The sequence below is a fragment of the Sparus aurata genome, chromosome 20 (assembly GCF_900880675.1).
Source record: "Sparus aurata chromosome 20, fSpaAur1.1, whole genome shotgun sequence".
NCBI classification, from domain to species: domain Eukaryota; kingdom Metazoa; phylum Chordata; class Actinopteri; order Spariformes; family Sparidae; genus Sparus; species Sparus aurata.
Window position 1 is genome coordinate 7,983,504 of NC_044206.1, and position 20,555 is coordinate 8,004,058.

The following is a 20,555-nucleotide window of genomic DNA, read 5'->3' on the forward strand; positions in this document are numbered from 1 at the left end:
TTAGTAAGCTAGCAGGCTGTACTATGTTACGCCGCTGTGTCTTTGGGTGTTTTGCCACTTTAAACCTGGTTTGCTGGCTTAAACATCACACTGTGATGTCACACTAACGCCAACAGTCATTTCTTGCCTGACAGCTGGCAGTTGATTTGCATTGCGCAGATGGCAAGCTTGTTTGATCATGTTGACTTTGAAAAACAGCCCAAAAAAAGACTATTACATTCTTTTTAAAGGGCCAGTGTGTAGCTGTTGTTAATGAGGTAATAATACAAGTTCAGAAATATTTGTTTTTTGCCATAACTGAACAAACAAGCTGTTAATAAGGTCCCTAGAACACTGTTTGGAGCTAGAAAGGTGGCAGGGTCCGCCACATATAAAACAAAGTAAAACAGTATGAAACTGTGTTTTCCTTTAAAGTCAGTGGGTTTAAGGTTAAGAGTTTGTTTATTAAGTTTGCTTCAGCATAAAAAAAAAACAAAAAAAAAACAAGTCAATGAATCTTCTCTTCTTTAATCTTATGATTAAAATGTATTGAACAAATCTACACATTTAAGCTTGTGCATGATGCGGGGGTTTCCTACTCAAGAGTTACTGAATACAAACACTGTGATTGGTTCACAGCTCTAGACGATGCGCAAGGCATTTCACAGTGCGCTGCCTTAGAAACAACGTGAAGCATGACATGGGCTTTATCTCTCTCATCGACCTATCATCCATTTCAACTGCTCAGAAATAGGTCATGATAGAGAAGCTAGTAACTCTCGACATGCTGTTTCATCTGCATTTTAACTAGCTGCTGCCAAAATGTAGAAATCTGTATTGGCGTAATTAAAATGGACACCAGCATGATGTCCTCTGGACGGCCTCTAATATATCTCAGAACTAGGAGCCAACTCTCATTTGATTAAAAAAGATTTGTGAATCACTGTTAAATCCTAGGAATTCTAAAGTTAGGACTGACACGCTCTTTATTTTTAGGACAGTCTGCTGACTCAGCCAGTTAGGAGCTACTTTTAGCCATCAGATGTTTTGTGAATACGGTCCCTGACTACCTTTGGTGGGTGTGGGGGTCCGTCCGGCTGCACCCTCATTCTGTATCTCGAGCACCGCCTTCTTGGCTCCCCCTCTGGACTGAAACAAGAAGCCCAGCGATGCGTCGTCAAAACAGGCCAGACTGGGAACGATGGTGAGCCAGTTGAGGAAACTGAGGTTCCCACTCACTATCAGAACCACCTGTGGCGCAAGAGACAAGACGACAGATACAAACAACATCCAGGCAGTGTAGAAATCTTTATCATACAACTGCTCCCACGTGACGGAGTTCAGCCAAGATGTGGATGGTGAGAACTGACTTATTTTTAGGCCGGGCACACTGAGATACATTAACATGGAGCTCTGGCATCCCCAGCACATGATGCACAAATTACATTTCAGTGTACGGTGACGGATAATCCGATAAAACACAGATAAATGTAATAAAACATCCCCCTTAAATCCGCCGTGAATCATGTTTAACGTGATAATAATGTTCTGACAGAACAATTAAACTCGCATTACTGCCTCTGCTGTGTTTCTTGCATGTTACAAGATTAAGTGTTCCTTTGTGGAATATGAAAAAAAAAAGTTAAGGTCAAAATGATATTCTCAAGCAAAGTTAATCATTTTAAATACCCAATGGGTTATCTGAAAAATGCAGTGTGACAAAGTTGAAAAGGCAAAAAAAAAGTCTGAGACTTAGAACTCCACCTCAATACACCAGACGTGTCCGTAGTTTGGTTATGATGTACGCATTATTATTATTCAATAATGACATAAAAAATTGAATCATCTGCATGGCTACAAACTTAAGCACGGATACTCCACCCGAACCCATCCGCACCGGGCACTGCACTGATCCGGTTAAGCGCATAATTGTAGAAATGATGTCTGGGTTTGCATAAAATAACTTATAAGTGATATGAGGAAAAGCAGATGAGCTGTAACCATGGTAACAACTGCTTGACAGGGTAATACACACTCAGCGCGCGAGCTTACATGAAGTTCGTATGGGTCGAGTCAGGTTCAGACGTTAAAAAAAAACCAGGTACAAATAAAAAACACCTCTTCATGAAACTCAAACACAAGCTTTCTTGACCAGATGCCACCATTAACTGGCGCTGGTGTTTGTCGTCATCATTTCCTGTGAGTGGGCGAACGGCGCGAGGTACCTGGAACAGGATCTGGACTGCTCCGTTGACCATACACATCCACCTGCCCAGGAAGGTGAAGAACGGGAAGATGAGCTCGATGAGGTGGTTGGACAGCGTCTCGAAGCGATGGAACCACCACGGGGAGCGATGCATGTAGTACGACATGGGGTTGGGAACCGGCTGGGTCTAGGGAAGAGAGGGAGGGGCCGGAGGGTGAATATGTGAAACCCAGACCGTCTTTGAGACGGTGCTTTGAGGCAGCGAATGTGTCAGAAAAGGCTGCGTTTGTCAAGATAATCGTGATCTTTAATCAGCATTTCTGTTCCACGCACTTATGCATTAAAACAAGTTTAATAACTCTTCGGAACATAGACTCCTTCTTCTGCTTAAAATGCATGTTTTCCCTGATTTACTTTGGCTCTAAAATCTCGTCCGAGCCCGGGTTGCAGAGTAATTTATGGTGCTCCACCTTGAGGGAAACATTTCCATGTCTAAATAAAGATGGAACTTTATTTAAATTAAGGCAATCCCACCTACACCCAAAAAAAAAAAAGACACGCACTCAGAGGTTTCATACAGAGCTGTGCAGTGTTTGTGTACATGTGATTAAGTGTGTGTGTGTGCGATGTGGTCGCATGCAAACCGTGTAATAGCTGAACATGCAAACAGTCTCAGGTGAGGTGGTGAAAAGTAAATATAGCGCAGAAATAGGTGGCGGTGGGGCGGAGAGAAAACAAGACACTGCCACGCTCGTCTGTGCTCTTATTATTTTTATGGAATGGAGGGGAAAAAAAGAAAAAGGGCTCATTCAACCTGCAGCTTACCAAAACAGCCCTGGAAATCCGAGGGCAAGGAGCCTGTAACCTCAGACAACCAAACAACCCCACCTGGGCTGTAAACTAGCTGCGTTACAAGGAACAAACCGATGCAGACAAAACACCAACTATGCCGAAAGCATTCTACGCAGCCCCCACCCCCCCTGAGAGCGGGGACAGGAGGGGGATCTGCAGCTTCTCTGCAGGTTTGAAAGGGAGCAGTGTGTCAGAGGGGGTTAATAAGGCTTCACCCGGCGCCAGTGGCTTCCGTCGCTGGCCATTGACATTTGAGGTTAAAGCAGGTCAAGGAAACTGACCCAGCATGGAATAAGGTCCATATAGCAATATGATTTGTCAGGCGACAACCAGTTTTCTAATAGACTCCATTTAATGACATTTTAAAGGGACATTTCCCCCCCAAAATCAAAAAAAGACACATTTTTCCTCTCACCTGTAGAGCTACTTATTCGTCCAGTCAATTCATAGATTGCTTTGGTGCGAGGTGCTGAGTTTTAGAGATACGTCAGTCTTCTCTCTAATACAGTGGAACTAGAATGGCTCTTTCGACACATCAGCAGTATGTTTCCTTTCTGTATCATACTGCAGAAGAAAGAGTGCAGGATGCCATGTAGCCATGCACGTCTTAAATAATGTTTAAATGCTGCACTGCCACAAACGCAAAGCTCTACTCCATCAATAGATGCACATTTTCTTTTTAAATGGTGACAAGATTCTTGGGTGTCGATTGGTAAAAGACATGATAATTCCTACATAAGAAGGTCTGTGGTTTAGGTTCAGTAGCCGGGTCACACTTTCTTCAACTCTCACTGGATCAAGCTAGATGGACTAAGAAAAAATTACGTGTTTTTCATTTTGAGGAGAACCATCCCTTCAAAAAAAACTGAATATACTTTGCCTATACAAGCATTTATATCATATTTCAGCTTCAAGGAGCGTTTTAGCGTCTTCAAGGTCATCTTCCATACGTCCCGTGACGTTACTGCTGAGTATGAACTCTCACAAAAATCTTGCTTACGGCTTCGGTAAAAGACAGAACTATAGGCAGAATGAATATCTAACTTTTGTCAGTCAGACAGACAAATGACTAAAAATCCATGCTAGTTGTACGTTACCTGCAGACCGTGTGATAAGCAGATGTTTGCTAGCTTGTCCACATAAACACTATAGGCATCTGCTGATATACAGCTTTGGTTAAAAACAGAACGGCAGTGCACACGGACGCAATAAAGACCCACATGAAGGGAACTGATTTAAAACCGTAAAAAGGCACACACGCAAACATAAGTATAAGGCTGTCACGGGACACAGATATACTGTCCAGTATGTAAACCACAGAGCGGTAAATTGGAAGCCACACCACGCTGGTTTACATGTAAAAAAAACAACAAAAAAAAACAAGCTGACATTTCGATGTTTCAGATGACTCTCCTTGTTACAGTTCATCAGTGCTGCCACTGCAGATGGTCCACATTTTCCTGCTTTATTGTTGAACAACCGACTGCTCTTGTATTCTATTTAAAATGGTAGAGGCAAACAACCAAGTCATGGTTCCTTTTAGTCACAGGAGTTTGGAATCAATGCATCAGTGAATTACTCTCGTTTTTGTGTAAATTGTAAGTGACAGGCTCAATGTTCCCTTCAAGTTTCCTTGACCACTGCATAATTATATTGGGTCACTCTTCCTTCAATAATTACAGTCATTTAGAAGAACAAAATTCGAGAGAGTTTTACATGAAGATGGTTAAAAAAACAAACCTATGCAGATATTTCTTATTGGCATATAAACATTTGCTACCGTACAATTCTTTGGTGGCCCGATCCTAATCTGTAATTACAGTTATGATTATACTGTATTACATTTATAAACACATTGCTTTAAGGTTTAAAAAGAGTTTTTAATGGAGACCAACGCCATGTTCAGACAGACCAAATCCATCTTGCCAGGCTTCAAGCTATTTGCTCTTGGCCTGACCACAGTTATTCGGACCAATCAACATGTTACTGATAACTACTCGACGTTAAAAAGAAAAGAACAATTTAAGAGCTTTTCTCAATGAAAAAGATGTTTTTGCGCTTTGGCTTTGTCAACAGCATGATTTACCAACTGGTTCCACTGGAAGTGCCCTACTGTTATTGGAATGGTTTAAGTTAGATGATAGATAATGTGGTTTGTCATATCAGCTGCCAATTTTGGGCCTGCCCTTTTGAAAACATTTTCTAAAGAAGGTTTTTCCAGATGCAAGCTCAGTGTACCAAACTCACCAGATTAGCAAAATGTAGCACAGACATTCGTGGTCCCCAGACAATAAACTTTATAAAACGTTTGATCTCTTGACCTTTCCTCCGGCACCACTGTCAATTTTCTGTTTGTTTCCCCAATATCTATTTGGTTTGGAATAGGGGTAGAGTGATTATCAACCCTGGCAGATTACCTGGGCCAATATTTAGCATTTTCCGATTATCAGTACTGGTGATTTTTCTGTCAGATTGCTGATAAAATTTAAAATGTAAAAATGTGCTACTTTGGCTGTAATGCAAACATCCTGGCACGCAATGTCTCGCCCACAACAATATCTGATTGGTAACTCATCACAATTAATATCTTATAAACACCGAATAATCTGAATCTGCGAAGTCACTAGTTAGCAAGTAAAGTACCTCTAAATTGTACTTAAAGTGAAAGCGAGGAGCCTTCAGTTGTAGATTCTAGCGGCCCCTTATGTCAAAAGCGGTACGACACCAGCGCCTGCTGTTGTGAAGATCTATGCCTGCATTTGTTTAGGAGGCGAGTGACGGAGAGACCGCAGGATGGATTGCGATGAGGTCATGTATTTATATGTAATTTTATATGTGATATACATGATCGGACAGCAGTTTCTTTCGCTGATGATCACGTTTGCTGTTACAGGTCATTTATATTCATCAGAAGAATCAGGAGACTCTTTCATAAACACCTCGCTTTTTTTTTTTGTCACTTTAATACTGCTCTTATAGTGAGTAAATTGCACTTGGTACTGAAATTTCGACACAAAGATTTTAGTTTTTACCGCAAATGAATATTGGTCCCAAACATCAACTTTTAGTCTCCTTGATTTCCAATCATCGTTATCGGCCCAGAAAAATGTATAGCAATCAACCCATAGTGTATAAGCAAATTCTTTCTAAACTGATGACATTCCAAATAGCCTCGGAAATAGGTTACTTTGTGTACCTTGCTAAGTTGAAAATGCTAATATGCTAAATAAATATTTAGCTGGATGTAGCTATAAATGACATTCAGCTCAATGCACCACTGTGCTTCAGGACAGTGTCAGAGTCACTAGCATGGTTGTAGACTCTTGTGTCTGACTAAGCATAGTTTATCTGTCTGCATGGAAATCTCTGTATTTTGTCTTATCATCCCTTTAAACAAAAGTACTGTACTTGTGACTCACTATCACATTCTTCATAAAGCACAATGGTGACTCTGCATGTACAGTTGAACCAAGGAATGATTTCCCCTGTGTTTCATTTGATTAATATCACAGAGGACGGTGACTCTGAAACTGTTCAATATTTAACACGAAATAGAGATAACAAATTGCAGCAGCGGATAAAATATCCTATCCCATATTTCATCTTGCCACCCCTGTGGTTTTACAATCACATACATAGTGATTTCCATGGTGTTAGCAATGCTAAAATTGTTGTGAACCTGGGAACTAAATATCAGGGTATAAACTACAGTAGATTTACAATGCAGTGCACCAGAAAAAAAAACATATTTCTCCCCAAAAACGTTCATATACAAGGTTTGTACACCTCCAGTGTATCAGACCGTGTACTATTCAATATTGTGCTCTTAAAACATGTTAGAGTGTCATCTTCAGTCATCAAGTCCCATCGGAGCCAGTGTATTCTTGTCTATGTTAATTACAGAAGATGCACGGCCCTCCTCCCTCTGCGGGTTGGAAACACAGAGCAGAGTAGGTCACGGTGGTTGAGTGTCCCACAGGGGAAAAACAAACAAGGGATTTGCACAACCTCAGGGTCTGTGCAAGACGCTGATTTATTGAATCCCACAACAGCGGTTACCTTAATGTGTTGCCCTGGTGTGGTCAGCCTGATGTGAATTCACTGCTGTCTTGTCATCACTCAGGACACAAAGCCAAGGCGCAATGTTTTTGTGCATCTGGATCAGTGTTGGAAGTTCAGCGCGGCAAAGAAAAAGAGGCCTTTGGGGAAATTTACAAACTAGTGTTTCAGAGGATGATTTAGGCCTTTTTCTGAAGTTGTGCTGGCCATCTGCCCGCAAGAATATTTCAAAATATAACTGTGTCGCAGAAAGTGTCTTAACTGGTAATTTGTTTTGTTTTTTTAGCAGCATCTTTGGTGCTCGGGGCTCATTGCTGTGGAGTTTTTTTTCTGCACTAGACTTCTCAGAAGTCAACAAACAGCCTTGGGATTTTATGATGAGAAAAATCAGAGTTTCTCTTGTTTCCTCCTTCACTCAAGACAACCACGCTGTTAATCTCGCACTGTTGTTGCGTTTGAAAGTGCCAGCTGCATAATTTCTCGTGCACCAGCAAACTTTTCCCACGAAAGGAACAACCAAGTACCGAATGTTCTGCTCAGACAACATAAATGCTTTCGCACACTTATATTTCAAAATAAACTGTCAGCATTTGAGTTGCGTTGTGGGCGCCATATGCGTCACATTTTTGACAAGAAAGAAAAATGTGTGGCTTCAGAAAAAAAGACTGCAAAAACTGCATCATAAGGCGTCACTGTGGTTCAGTGGTTAGCTCTGCTGCCCCACAACAAGAAGGTTCTCACTTCAACACATCAAAAAATTCAGGTAGGGTTAATGGGTCAGTCGGCCTGTAGGGGTGAGCCCGACCTCTCCGGGATGTACCCGGCATCACCTCACCAGAGTGAGCTTGAATCTCCTCCAACTTTCAAAATCAGGGGTCTTACACTCAATTTCATCCTGGGCTACATGAGCATTAAGGTTGCCCTCAAAGGGGCAAATAATAATGTGAGACTATAGAAATCTACCTGTGTGATATAAAACTAATAAAAACATTTACACTGTACTTTAGAATTTAGAATTTGCAATTTATTCAAGATTTTACTCAACTACAATTTTATGGTACTTTACATTTCTGCTAATCCACTTCATTCTGTCACAAATATTGCACTCTTTTAACCACTACATTTGATTGACAACTTTACTGATTCAGACTATTATTACAAAGTAAAAGTCTAGTGATATGAACAGTTATTTTTTAACCTCTTAGTGAACGCCCCCATTTTAAGGTTCTTTTTCCAAAACGACATACCGAAATTAAAAGCATGACAGCTCCCACATAGTTTGAGACTCAGGGATGTGCTTGGTACCATTGGAAAGGTAACACCTTTACACTTACACTTCTAGAAGTGTAAGTGTGATTCTATGACATACTGACACAGAGTTACAGAGGTTGGAACACAGGTTTTGGTTTCCAAAAACAAATGTTCAATTCAAATGTCAATAAACTGACTAAGATATAAGGGTTCAGGTATGTCTATGGACACAGCAGACACAATTAGGCCATAGCCACAGGTCTCAGCTTGCTACACTCAAAATTTGAAGTCAAAAGACTAAAAAATTGATTTTTCACTTTTTTTTTTCTAAAGGCATGTCTGTGCGTTTTGCTTGGGTCCTTTTTTTCCAAGAGCGCCTACTGAGATTCAAAGGCTTATAACTTGAGAACCCCTTTACCTAGAAACATAAACTTGGTCTCAAATGAAAGCTAAGACCCTGGGGTTTCTTGCTTGTTCGACACTTGTAGCTAGTTTTGGGTAAAATGACATGGATATTCCCATTCTATGGACTCTTGGCGAACTATGAAAAAAAAATGTGGCATGACGTTGTAGCTGTGGAAAAAGGGATAACTCTGAAGGTATGTGGGCATTCTTGCTTCTTGCGGTAGAGGGCTCTTTCTAATGTTGTGTCATGGTGAGTTTAGAAGGCTATTACATGGTCTGGAAATAACTTTTTTCCTTTGTGTTTGGGCTTAAAATAATCATGACAGTCTCAGCTTTCCAACAGTGAGTATATACTGTTAAGATCTGATGCTTAAAACTATTAGCAAAAAAACTATTAGTTTTTACGAAGGGTGTTCCTATCTTGGAACGGTGTTCCTTAAGGGGTTAAAGGTGGGTGTAGCCGATGGATGTCCGTCGTGGGCATCATGAGATGCTTAATCGGTGGAGTCATTTATAAGTTAATTATTCTGAATTTCTGATTCTGCACTTTACTTGGGAATGACAAAACTTGCACTTAAAAGTTACATTTTAAGTTTCTATTACAACATGCTGTAGAAACAAAGTGAGTAACTTGTAACATATATATATGTGCATATTTACTGTCATCACACTTCATAAATAAAAATAAAAAAAACTATGGACCAATCTGCAATAAAGAGTCCAGTTTTGCATCTGATGCAAACACCACGTTTAAACAATCAAAGCTGAACTAACTGGTTCATAAACAGATTATTTTATTGACTAAATATCAATTAACCAATCATTGAAGTGTTACTGTTGTGTTATTGTGCATTAATAAAAAAAAAAAACTATTAATTCTCAAAAAGTCTTAGTATGTATTGGACTGTTTGATAACTTTTCCTTAGAGTCTGAATTCATGACAGCTTTGGGAAAAAAAGCTGAAAGGAACATCAAAGAGGACAGAAAGCAGAGCCCGGCAGCTGATGGAAAGATCAGTCAGTTTCATCAACTTATGGATGCAGGGCGTGACAGTGAGAAAGATGTGCGTTATGTACTGCAAAGGCACGACCGCCACTGCAGGGAAACACACACACGCACGCACAGAGTATACATCAAACAGTTTCTGTACACACACCTCGTAGTGGTAGTCCATGCAGGTGAGGTCTCTCCAGCATTTGTCGCCTCGGATCTTAATGAGACCCTGAAAGAGACAGAAGACATACGAACGTGTTACAGTTTACGATGCGCTATATTTAGCGAGCCGCGCTGCTGACAATCTAACAAGCAACAACCGAGAGTCAATTAGACCAGATCAGATTACAGACTGCAGTCAACTAAATCCCATATTTACTTGAAACGGTTCAAATACAACAAACCTAATTAGGATTTACTCGCCACATGCAGACGTGACTGGAACACGTGTTCAAAAACAAGAGATTTCCTCACTAATTGAGAATAAATAGAGATATTATTTGTTTCAAATGGGACCGCTGCTTTTCAATGATCAAAATGACATTACTTCATTAACTAGATCCCTCTACATACATGAGGCATCTATAGATAGATAGATAGTATAGATAGATCTGTAGTACATTTAGAAGGACCCTGCGTAAATCATCCAACACAGACAAGATTAAATATTTATAGGAAAAAACTGATGTGCAAAGCCTCCAAAGAAACAAAAGAAAGGACTCAATATCAATTTTAACTTAACTTCTGCTAATGAATTTATTCAGTTGCTAGCCAAGACAGAGAAGACACAAAAACAATTTGGCTCAGAAGAAAGAGAGGAAGTGAGCTGTATTTTTAGAGTGACTGTGCTCTCCTTTCAGGCCAGATTAAGCAGTATATGAGCATATAAGAATAATAATAATAATAATAATAATAATAATAATAATAATAATAATAAGAGTTTCAGTAGTAGTTTCAGTTGATTTCTGATGAGTTTTTACAGAATATGTGTAATTAAACATGGGGGGGGGGGGTAAATCCAAATGAAACAGCTCAATAAACTCCCTTTCCTAATCAATGTTGGTGGCTTCTTTATGAAAAGTTCTGAGTGCGTCACACAAAATGACACAATGACAAATGACAAAATGATGATTCATAAATCCTCCCCAATCGAAATGTACTTCTCCCTATAGACTAAATCACTAAATGTCTTTACCCTCAGTCCTTCTATCCGTCATATATGGGGAGTAGTAAATGATTGCACGAGTGTGCTGGTGAGGGTAAATTCATTTGCGATTTATCAGTCACCATTCTCGCATTTAAAAATTATATATAATCTAATAACGGCTAAAAGTTTGATTCTGCTAATGCAATGTGTCTGCTCGTCCTCTCTTCTCTCCCGCTGCTGTTTGTTACCATCCGTCTCTTCTCTCCATGCTTCATGTTCCCCCCGCTACTCTGGTGATCTCTCAACCCTTTCTCTTCAAGTCATTCTTTTTTTTATTCGTCCAACACAGTGCAAATGTTAGTGCAACAAATGTCAGCACTGTCAGCACACCCTCGCACAGCTGCTGGAGCATCTATGGGCTCTTTTTTTATATACATGAACATATATTTGTATTTAATTTGATACAGGCAAAAACAAATAAACCCATGACTACATACAATATATCTTCACAAAAGGACAAAACAACAGTTGGATAGAAAGAGGTAAGGAAAAAAGCGAATAAATAAAAAAATAATTAAAATTAAAACAATAAAATGTAGTCCCTTCAGCAGTTCATAGAAATGTCAAACATAGTTATTTGTTATACTAAAACTAAATTCAAATTGGTTCTTGATTGCTTTTAATTTGTATTCAATATCCAGGGACAGTTTTCACCCAAAACCTCCAACATAAAATACATTTAAAATCAAGGCTGAACGACTTTCGGCAATTGTGGATACTGGTCAACAGATTGGCTCGGTTAAGACACTAGAAAATAAAATGCAATTTCTCTTCCTCTTTCTCATTACAGAATCTAAATAACTGGTGAAATTAATATCTTAAAGATTCTGAAATATGTGTTGAGAACTGTTCTGAATAATTGGTTCATTTTTTGGGACTCTTTTTCTGATAGTTTGTTGCTTTAAAGAGCAAGAGTGCAATTAGGTGCTGTCAACACTGGCCAAAGAATCTATCACAATCTAGTATTTCACAATCACAAACCATAGGCTCAATAGTGATCTTCTTTCTCAGGTTTATAATTGACCTACAGTCTGTAGTCAGACTTGAAATAGCCCGTGAAAGTTAAACAAAGTATTGCATGCAAGATAGTTATTTTCTATCATAATCTCCTCATCTGCCGTGCCACTAGCTCACAATGCTTTGTTTACAATAGATCACCCACTGAAGAGCCATCTGAGTTAGCATAGCTGTCGTGGCTAGATCACTCTACTGCCGTATCTGCTAGTCATCCGCTAATTGTGATAAATATGGAAACAGAACGTAGAGGACATAAAATAATGCAATCGCTGTGATTCACCACAAAAGCAGCTTGTGGATGCCTTGAAGAACGATCTCGATCAAAGTTGTTACTAAAAAAATACTGCACACTTTGTAGGAGGTTGCTTTTTCAAAGATAATTTGATAAAATGTTGTAGAAGTACATGGTTGGCCTCGAACCCCGTGTCTTCAGTTAAAATCACAAAGTGGACGAATCCAAAAGAAACAAATCAGATTTGTTTGCCGTCTGAACACATCGTTAGCTGTTCAGACCTTCAGTTTCCTCGGTAACAGCTCACAGATGTGTAATGTGCGTTATACTAATAGAGAACAGCCCATACAGACTGGCAATAAGCAACAAATCTAAGTATACAGGGTGTTGGGGAGGGAACAGAAGTGCTGTGCAACATGAAATGCTTCTGTAACTCTAGGCTTGCTTTTGACCTAAAGAAAAGAGGAAGTACTCTATCGAAGACACAAGGCTTGGGCGATAATTATAAACCTTTTTTTTTTACTCCCCGCCTTTGATTGGAGTTGTTCAACGGCATTTTGGGAAATAAAGGAAACCACTAAGTGAGGTAGATGAGGCACATATTAAAAAAAAAGATACTGATAAATAATATTTGAAGTGTACCAGAGAGGATTTTCCTATAAGTAATAGGAAACAAAACTCAATCTCCTTTGCTCAGGGCCTGTTTTTCACTAAATTAACTAGTGAGTAAATACTACGCTGTCCAGGACACGAGGCTGTCAATATTGACACATCAGCCCAGCCCATGTTGGCATGGAATGTGGAAAAAAAAAATCAGCAGATGACCTCTCTAACCAGATTTAGAAAAACCAGGACATTTCATTCTGATTATGACCTTGGCTGTTGGGATGATGTCGCTGATAATTCAATTCAGTCATGAGATCCTGAAATGTCATCAATTACAACCTGATACACAGACCTCTGACAGAAACACAGCAGTCTGCCAGGAGTGTCTGGAGCACTGACGAAAAGGATGTGAATGATGTGAATTCAACACATTTACAGGAGAAAGAAGACTTACTCGCAAAATGTATCTAACCGTCAAAGACCTGGCTTGCTATAGGAATGTCTGTTGGACATTTCCTTTTTTTTTTTTCAGACGAAAACTGCGTGATCCTCCAACAACTTTATTACTAAAATAGATCATGAAAAATTTCGTCAACATGTTATATCATTAGGTCACAATGTGAACTGATTCAGCCTTACTAAAAAAAGAAACTTCACCCCTTCCAAAACAACTCTGGGTACGACCACAAGCCAAGTTCAGTCGTCCAGGTGCACTGAGCCTGACAAAAATGCAAATGACATGAGGTAGACCGCAGCATTTCAATGTGAGAGACTGGCAAAGCAAAGGTTTACCCTGGATCCCGACAATGACACAGGGTTTAAAAAAGAAAACGCAGGAGGAACCGTGTTGGCAGCACTACTGCTATACTGCAGTTTTCTAACATAGAGTAGAGGTGGAGAAACATCTCGATTGTAAGATGCATCGCAGCGCGAATGTGGAAGATTCTGCATCGATGCAGAGACAGAGCATAACCAAGAGTCTGCAGCTTGCGATGATTGTTGAAAAAGGTACGTTGCAACGTTGCTCCCATGCTTTCAATTGTGGGCAGACATTAGGCCAACGTTAAGTATGTAGGAGGTATGTCGGAGGGAGGCAGAGATCATCTGCAAGCGCTAAGAAAACTCACTCATTTTTTATCAGACATCTTGGGGTACCTGTCGGATTTTATGATGAATTACTGGGAAGAACAAACTGTACGAGACCCACAACAATCACTAATCACGTTAGCCCCTTTCCATTTTCATGTACAGTAATATAGATCACTGAGGATGCCATACACTGAGACGCATCGAGAATCGTTTTTTTCATTTGAATCGTTGACAGCTGAATCTTAGTCGAATCGAATCTTGATGCCAATGAAGATTCAAACCTGCAGCATATAGTAACTTATAATATCCTGTTTTTAACTCAAACATATTGAAATCATCAATCTAAATTGACTTCCCTTTCAGAGCTCCTTTGTTAGTTCAACATAACCAGCAGTGTTCTGGTTCGAGTGACTGTAGCTCAGGAGGTAGAGCGGGTCGTGTAGTAATCGGAAGGTCGCTGGTTCGAATCACAGCGCCTACTAGCTGCATGTAGAAGTGTCCTTGATCAAGATACTTAACCCCAAAATGCTCCTGATGAGCAGCTGGTACCTTGCATGGCAGCCCCTGCCATCAGTGTATGAATGTGTGTGTGAATGCGTGAATCTGACAAGTGTTCTAAAGCGGCTTTGAGCGGTCAGTAGACTGGAAAAGCACTATAGAAATGCAAGTCCATTTATCAATTAGTGCCTAGCATGCCTCATTAGCAACATTACCATAACCAAACTTATGGTCAGCTGTAACTATTATGTAAGACCAGACTGTTTGTTCTGACCTGCCGTGCCAGATGTCTTTCGTTTGTTTTACACAGAACCATATAGAAAGTAGTCCGTGGAAACTGTTTGCCACGGTCAAGCACATTCAAAAAAATATATTTGGAAAATGTTTGTACAATCCATCGGCTTATCAACGTTGATCATGGGTTAACTTCAACCAATCAGATCAACAGTAGGAGAGCACTCCAAGCAAAACTCAGACTATTTCCAAAGCCAGCTGGAGAAGAGCTTCCATTGAGAATACCCTTAGTGCTGTTTTCTTTTTTCAAAGACGTACTCCATCGTTCTGATACCACATGAATAATGGCACTAGTAGTGACAAAGCCAAAGAGGACTACCATCCCACTTTGCAGCCTTCCTCAGCTCAACAGAGCATCTTAGTTTCTTTCAGCTCATTGTTTTGGCTTTGCGACCCACAACTTTACAAGTTTCATTAGATCCTTAGTCAAATTATGCAGCTGTTCTACACAAAAAAAGGGGTGATAACTGCATTTGATAAGCACGCTATTTATTTAGCACTAAACAGCAGGCAGACAATTAGCCGATGAAGAAGGTCTAACATTAAGCAGAAGCAAAGAGGCAGATATTTCCATTTTAGTGTAAACTAAAAACAGGGCTAAATGGGTGGTGTTTGCTAGCATGTTCACCATATTAACCTAAAATGTGGTAATACAGTATGTCACTGTTCACAGCTTGTTTCTCTGCTGCCTCTTGGTGGCTGAAGAACGTGTGAACGCAGGTTCGAATTGTAACTCCAGATTCAATGCAATCATTTCAGATTATTTTACAAAGGGGCTCCAGGATTGGGAAGCCAGACAGACCATTGATACCACAAAGACAAAGAGGAATGGGAAAAAGAAAGAAAACATTCCTCATATCTTTGAATATCACAAAGTAGAATCAAATTAGAGCACTGCAAAACAAAACAACAATCTTCATAATCCAGACTGCTAGACTGTTCCTTGTAACTTCTTGTACATTAAGGAGAGGAAAACTTGCTAAATGGGTAACAAAATGTTTTTTCTCAAAAGGTTATGGCAACTGTGCAACGGCAGTAGCACAAGCTTATGGGTCCTCACCATCAACTACACATGTACAGGTTGAGAAGGACCTACCCATTCCAATTGGCCAGGTCTGCACCAACTCCCTTTACAAGTCATCATGCCAGCAACACTATATCTAAAAATTCCTTAGCAACAGTCAAACCAATCTGATTTGCACTCACCAAACACCTACTCACGGCAACTCTCTAATCCCAGTTAACACCCAAAGCTCCACACCTAGCGGAGCATTTCCAACTGTTGGAGTGTTTAATAGAGATGTTCCTGCCAGCAGCGAAATGTGCGATCCAATTCACGATCGCTTGTGCCAGAGCTTTAGACAGGAAGCTCTTAAATATCAGCAGCAAACCTGAGAAATGAATCACTTCAAAGTTCCTCCCAAAAAAAGGTACTAAGGAACATAAGGTAAAATATCAACAAACCCATATTTACTGCATTTATAATGTATTAAACAACATGATTAAGGTAAGGGCTTACAGGTTTTGTTCAATTGCTAATATGCTCGCAGTACTTAGCATTGTAGAAACTCTTCTATGGACAAAACCCAAGTTACTAGCTTGCTTGCTAACAACGTAGAAAGTGTAAATCAGCGCAGCTCTCCGGGGAAGGTAGTTTTAATCGTCTGAATGAGCAAGACTATCTGTGTACTCCCTGCTTCCATGGTTTGTGCAAAGCTAATACAATACCAACCACGGACCTGAAGTAGTTATGTGCTAGATGAACAGATTAAACTGGTAACTATCTCCTTTTGTGGTTATGAATAAGCCAGCATATCAAAATATACCCCCAATTGTTTTTTAATGTTTTTTCCATACTAACAGAAAACTAGCTAGCATATAATGATGGTTCATTGCAATTAAATGTTTTAAATAGTCCGGCGGCACATTAGGGAGTAATACTGCATTTTACCTGCGATACACCTTACCTTACCTTGTTGAGCTAACAAGGAGCACCAGGATCAGATCACATTAGCTACACTTTTTGTCGCTCATCACCTAAACACCAGATTACAAACTATCATGTTTTCACGCTTCTATCGCCACACAAATCAAGAGACTTGTCAACTATGCTAATGGCAACGCTTATAATTGCACAGCATCTATTTGTTTGTAAATTATTCTCTGTCAACACACTTGTTTAGCACAACATATGGCCATCCGGTATTCCTTTTTTTATTTTTGCAGCCATATGTTAGAACTGATTGTATTTTGGGCAACCTGCTGCGCCACTGCTATGTGTGTGCATTTGCTTTACAGGCTCTGTGTTGAAGGGTTATTTCCACACAACACTTAATGTTTATTTTTTAAGTAAAGATATGTCTTAAAAAAAATGTAATGATTTACATGGAACTATCATTAAGCAACATCTGGTGATGGATAATATATTAAAATGCACCATCAGTAATGGTCATAGAAAAGCACATCAACCAGTCCCAAGTACAAATACACGCTTACCATCTTAATGCATTTTCTTCCTTACTGATGTGACAGATACCAACCATGACAGCATGCACCATGATGTCAGGACAGAAATCAGAGATAAAAAAAAAGCATGTGAACGATGCAATCAGTGTGGGGACAGTCTGGAACATTTGTTAGTCACGCTGTGAAAATACACTTGAGCAACATGACGGGTGGGCTCTTGCACCCCCCTCTCCCACTCATTTGCTACGACCGAGGGGTCCTTTTGAAGCGTGTGCTACACCATGTCGCCCTCACAAGCGCAAACTCTGTGGCAGCCGCAGAGCAGTGGTTAACCGCAGGCTGTTAGACAGAAAAATGACTGTGACCAGGGTGGATTAAACACTGAGGGAACTGTACTGTACTTAACACTGCTGAGCTGCTACACAAACAAGGTCACTAAGACAGAGTCGTGCTCCCATCCCATACGTGTGAGCGTAATTTTCTGGGAATGTTCATTGCATATTGAAATCTATGTTGTCGCAAACACATAACACAGATTTAATTTAGATGAGGAAAAGACACATAGTTGAGTAGTTTGGTGAAAGTTTTGTTTTTTTGTTTTCTTTGTTCATTGTTTGACGTCCGGATTGGATTTCCTGACAATGCAGCATGTGAGCGCTAAATTCTGGATGTCCGACATTCTTTCCAGCACTTGAATGCAGCATTGTGGGAAATTACCAAAAAAATGACAATCTCATTGTGTGATTTCTACATCTAGATTGTCACAAAAATCTAATCAGCTGATATAACTGGGCTGAGCAGAGAGCTGATCAGCAGATCTATTTTTCGGTCACTACTTCCAATAGTTTGCATACAATACAATCCGACAGGGCAGCATCATCACCTTTTGGCTAATGGCAAAGACAGAAGTTTTTAGAAATGCACCATCTATTCAACAATGAAGAATGATGATTAGATTTATTGACTGACAGATTAGACAAATATTTTGAAAACAATAAATAAACTGGCATACGTAGCAGGGCTGCAACACAAGACGACAATACTGACATTATCAAAAAAATCTGGTGACTGTTTTCTCAATTAATCGGGAACTCTGCTGATTTTCAACCAGCTCTGAATCACGACAATGTTGGTGTTATGTACAAATTGACAATGGCAAACTTCTCTCCATCTTGCCTGCTCCCAGAGACCCAATTCCACTGCCAGCAAAATTCCCCATAATCACACAAAACGTGACATCTGCCAGATTGAGAGAGAGAGAGAGAGAGAGAGAGAGACACCGCCCGCTCTTTCACTCCGACTCCAGAGAGGGTTGGAACTCAGATCCAACTGTCTAGACTAGGCAGAGCTGATAAACTATAACATAGGATTCTGTTGTTCTGCTACTGTACACAAAACTGTTTAGCCTTTAATACAATATTGTTTGGTAATAGCTGGCCGCCGTACGGTTTCCTTTTTCAAAACGGAAGACGAGCCGGGCACTGAGCAACTGTCAGCACAACACCCATCAGCCACTGTGCGGCGCGGTGCATTCAGGCTGTTCTCTGCTTTTCAGTAAAAGGGAATGCCACAGCCCCTTCTCCCTGATTTCTGTGATCATGTCGCACCAGATTTAAAAAATATCTCTGTCTTTCTGCTGCATAGACAGCCATGGTTTTATGCAATGGCACATTTTCCAGCGGTGATGATTCAGTGTACAGTATTTATAGCACTGACAGGGCCAAAAACATCACAGAAGCAATTGGCATATACATATCAACATCTATGCGCCCTCATGCCGTAGTAGAGGAGCCCGGCTTCAAGTATTTATTAAAGGTGCTTGAGCCACGCTACAGTGTCCTGTCACGTGCGAACATCAACCAGTCTGTGGTCCCTGCCATTTACAAGCCTGCACGAGCAGTGGTGGAGCATGAGCTGCCTACTTGCACTAACAACTGATGGGTAGACCTCCCATTCCACTGAAAGGTACCTCACGGTTACCGCCCACTTCATCACCCCTGAGTGGGAAATGAAAAATCCAGTTTTATTAACACGCCCAGTGTATGAAACCCAACACACCAGCACTTAGTTAACAGAATGAGAACCCTCCAAATACATCTGTTTTATGTTTAATTCTATTAGTTTTATATATTAGTTTACTTTTATAACAGGAGATGTTTTTTTTATTTTGCAGTCAATTGGTGTCTGTTCAAAATAAAAAAATAAAAAAGAGAGTCTTTTACATTTTTTTTTCCCGTTGTACCGAACCCGTACTGAACCGTGACCCCCATACTGAGGTACGTACCAAACTGGGACTTGTGTGTACCGTTACACCCCTAACATATAATACAACAAAAGCCAACTAACGTTCTCAAACCAAAGACATATTAAATTCACTTAAATATCCGAATAGGAAAACGGAGCAAATTCTGAAATTTAAGACATTCTTGCTTGAAAAATGACATCAACAAATATTCAGGCGGTCAGAGATTCATTTTCTGTCAACAAGCCTAATAAATAATTGACATAGATCCTAAATGTATTCAGAGAATCTCCTATTACCATTTAGAAAAAAACATAACTCAATGGTCAAAACAACACAACTCTCACACTTGTGTTGACATTGTATACTGCTGAATGGCATAAGGTCTGTAGAGTTTCCTTGTGTTTCAGCTCTCTTCACAGTACTGACTGAAAAAAAACCCTTCATGATTTGTGCAAACTGCAATGACTGGCAGATGAAACCGAGCTGGTGGGCTAAAATTCACCATGGAAACAGTCTGACAACAAACAACCAACTGTATATTTGGGTTGGATCTCCAAATGCTGGTTGTGTTTTACAGCGAAAGACACCAAAAGTAGCATGTTTAAAATCGGACGGGTAAACACTGAATTACCCCAGGGAATTCAAATGTTGCAAAATGGCTTTATTTCTCCATGCTGGCCTCCTGGATGCCTTTTCCTCGAGGCAGGAATATAATCTGTAACCTGTTATAATTTGTATTCTGCCTGTGCAGGATATCACAATAGGAAATGTGCTAGTTAAGGTGCTGGTGACAGTGAATGGATTGGCTTTAGGAATAAGACTAGTAATTAGTCAAAAGGAATGCAGGTAACCCTTGTATGTATTTGTAAAGAGTTTTACTTACAGCTCCGAGCATGATGCGAACAATGAGCCATCTGAAGGTCCAGATGCAGATGAGGGAGGGCGGACAGTTGCGGGGGACCTGAGACAGAGTCCACAGCGGACACAGGAAAATGGCCAGAAACCCCGTCTCCAACAGCTGACTCTCCCAACCTGCGCACATCATCACAGTATCATTTGTGAGAAATTACTGTCTGAATTACGGGACATTCATGTTGATCAATACAACAATTGTTGAGACATTTGATTTTAACACACAGTATGTAATTTAACAAAA

General features: G+C 40.1%; 1 protein-coding gene across 2 annotated transcripts in view; it reads right to left on the reverse strand.

The window, feature by feature from the left end:
* The window catches only part of lmf1 (lipase maturation factor 1), a 30,236-nt gene that overhangs the window by 4,166 nt on the left and 5,515 nt on the right, over nucleotides 1–20,555 (reverse strand). For both annotated transcript variants that reach the window (XM_030401068.1, XM_030401069.1), the window contains 4 exons: nucleotides 20,283–20,431; nucleotides 9,909–9,974; nucleotides 2,205–2,372; nucleotides 1,050–1,230 (listed from right to left, as the gene is read on the reverse strand). In XM_030401068.1, the coding sequence (XP_030256928.1) occupies nucleotides 1,050–1,230; nucleotides 2,205–2,372; nucleotides 9,909–9,974; nucleotides 20,283–20,431 (564 nt within the window). The remainder of the gene's footprint in view (nucleotides 1–1,049; nucleotides 1,231–2,204; nucleotides 2,373–9,908; nucleotides 9,975–20,282; nucleotides 20,432–20,555) is intronic.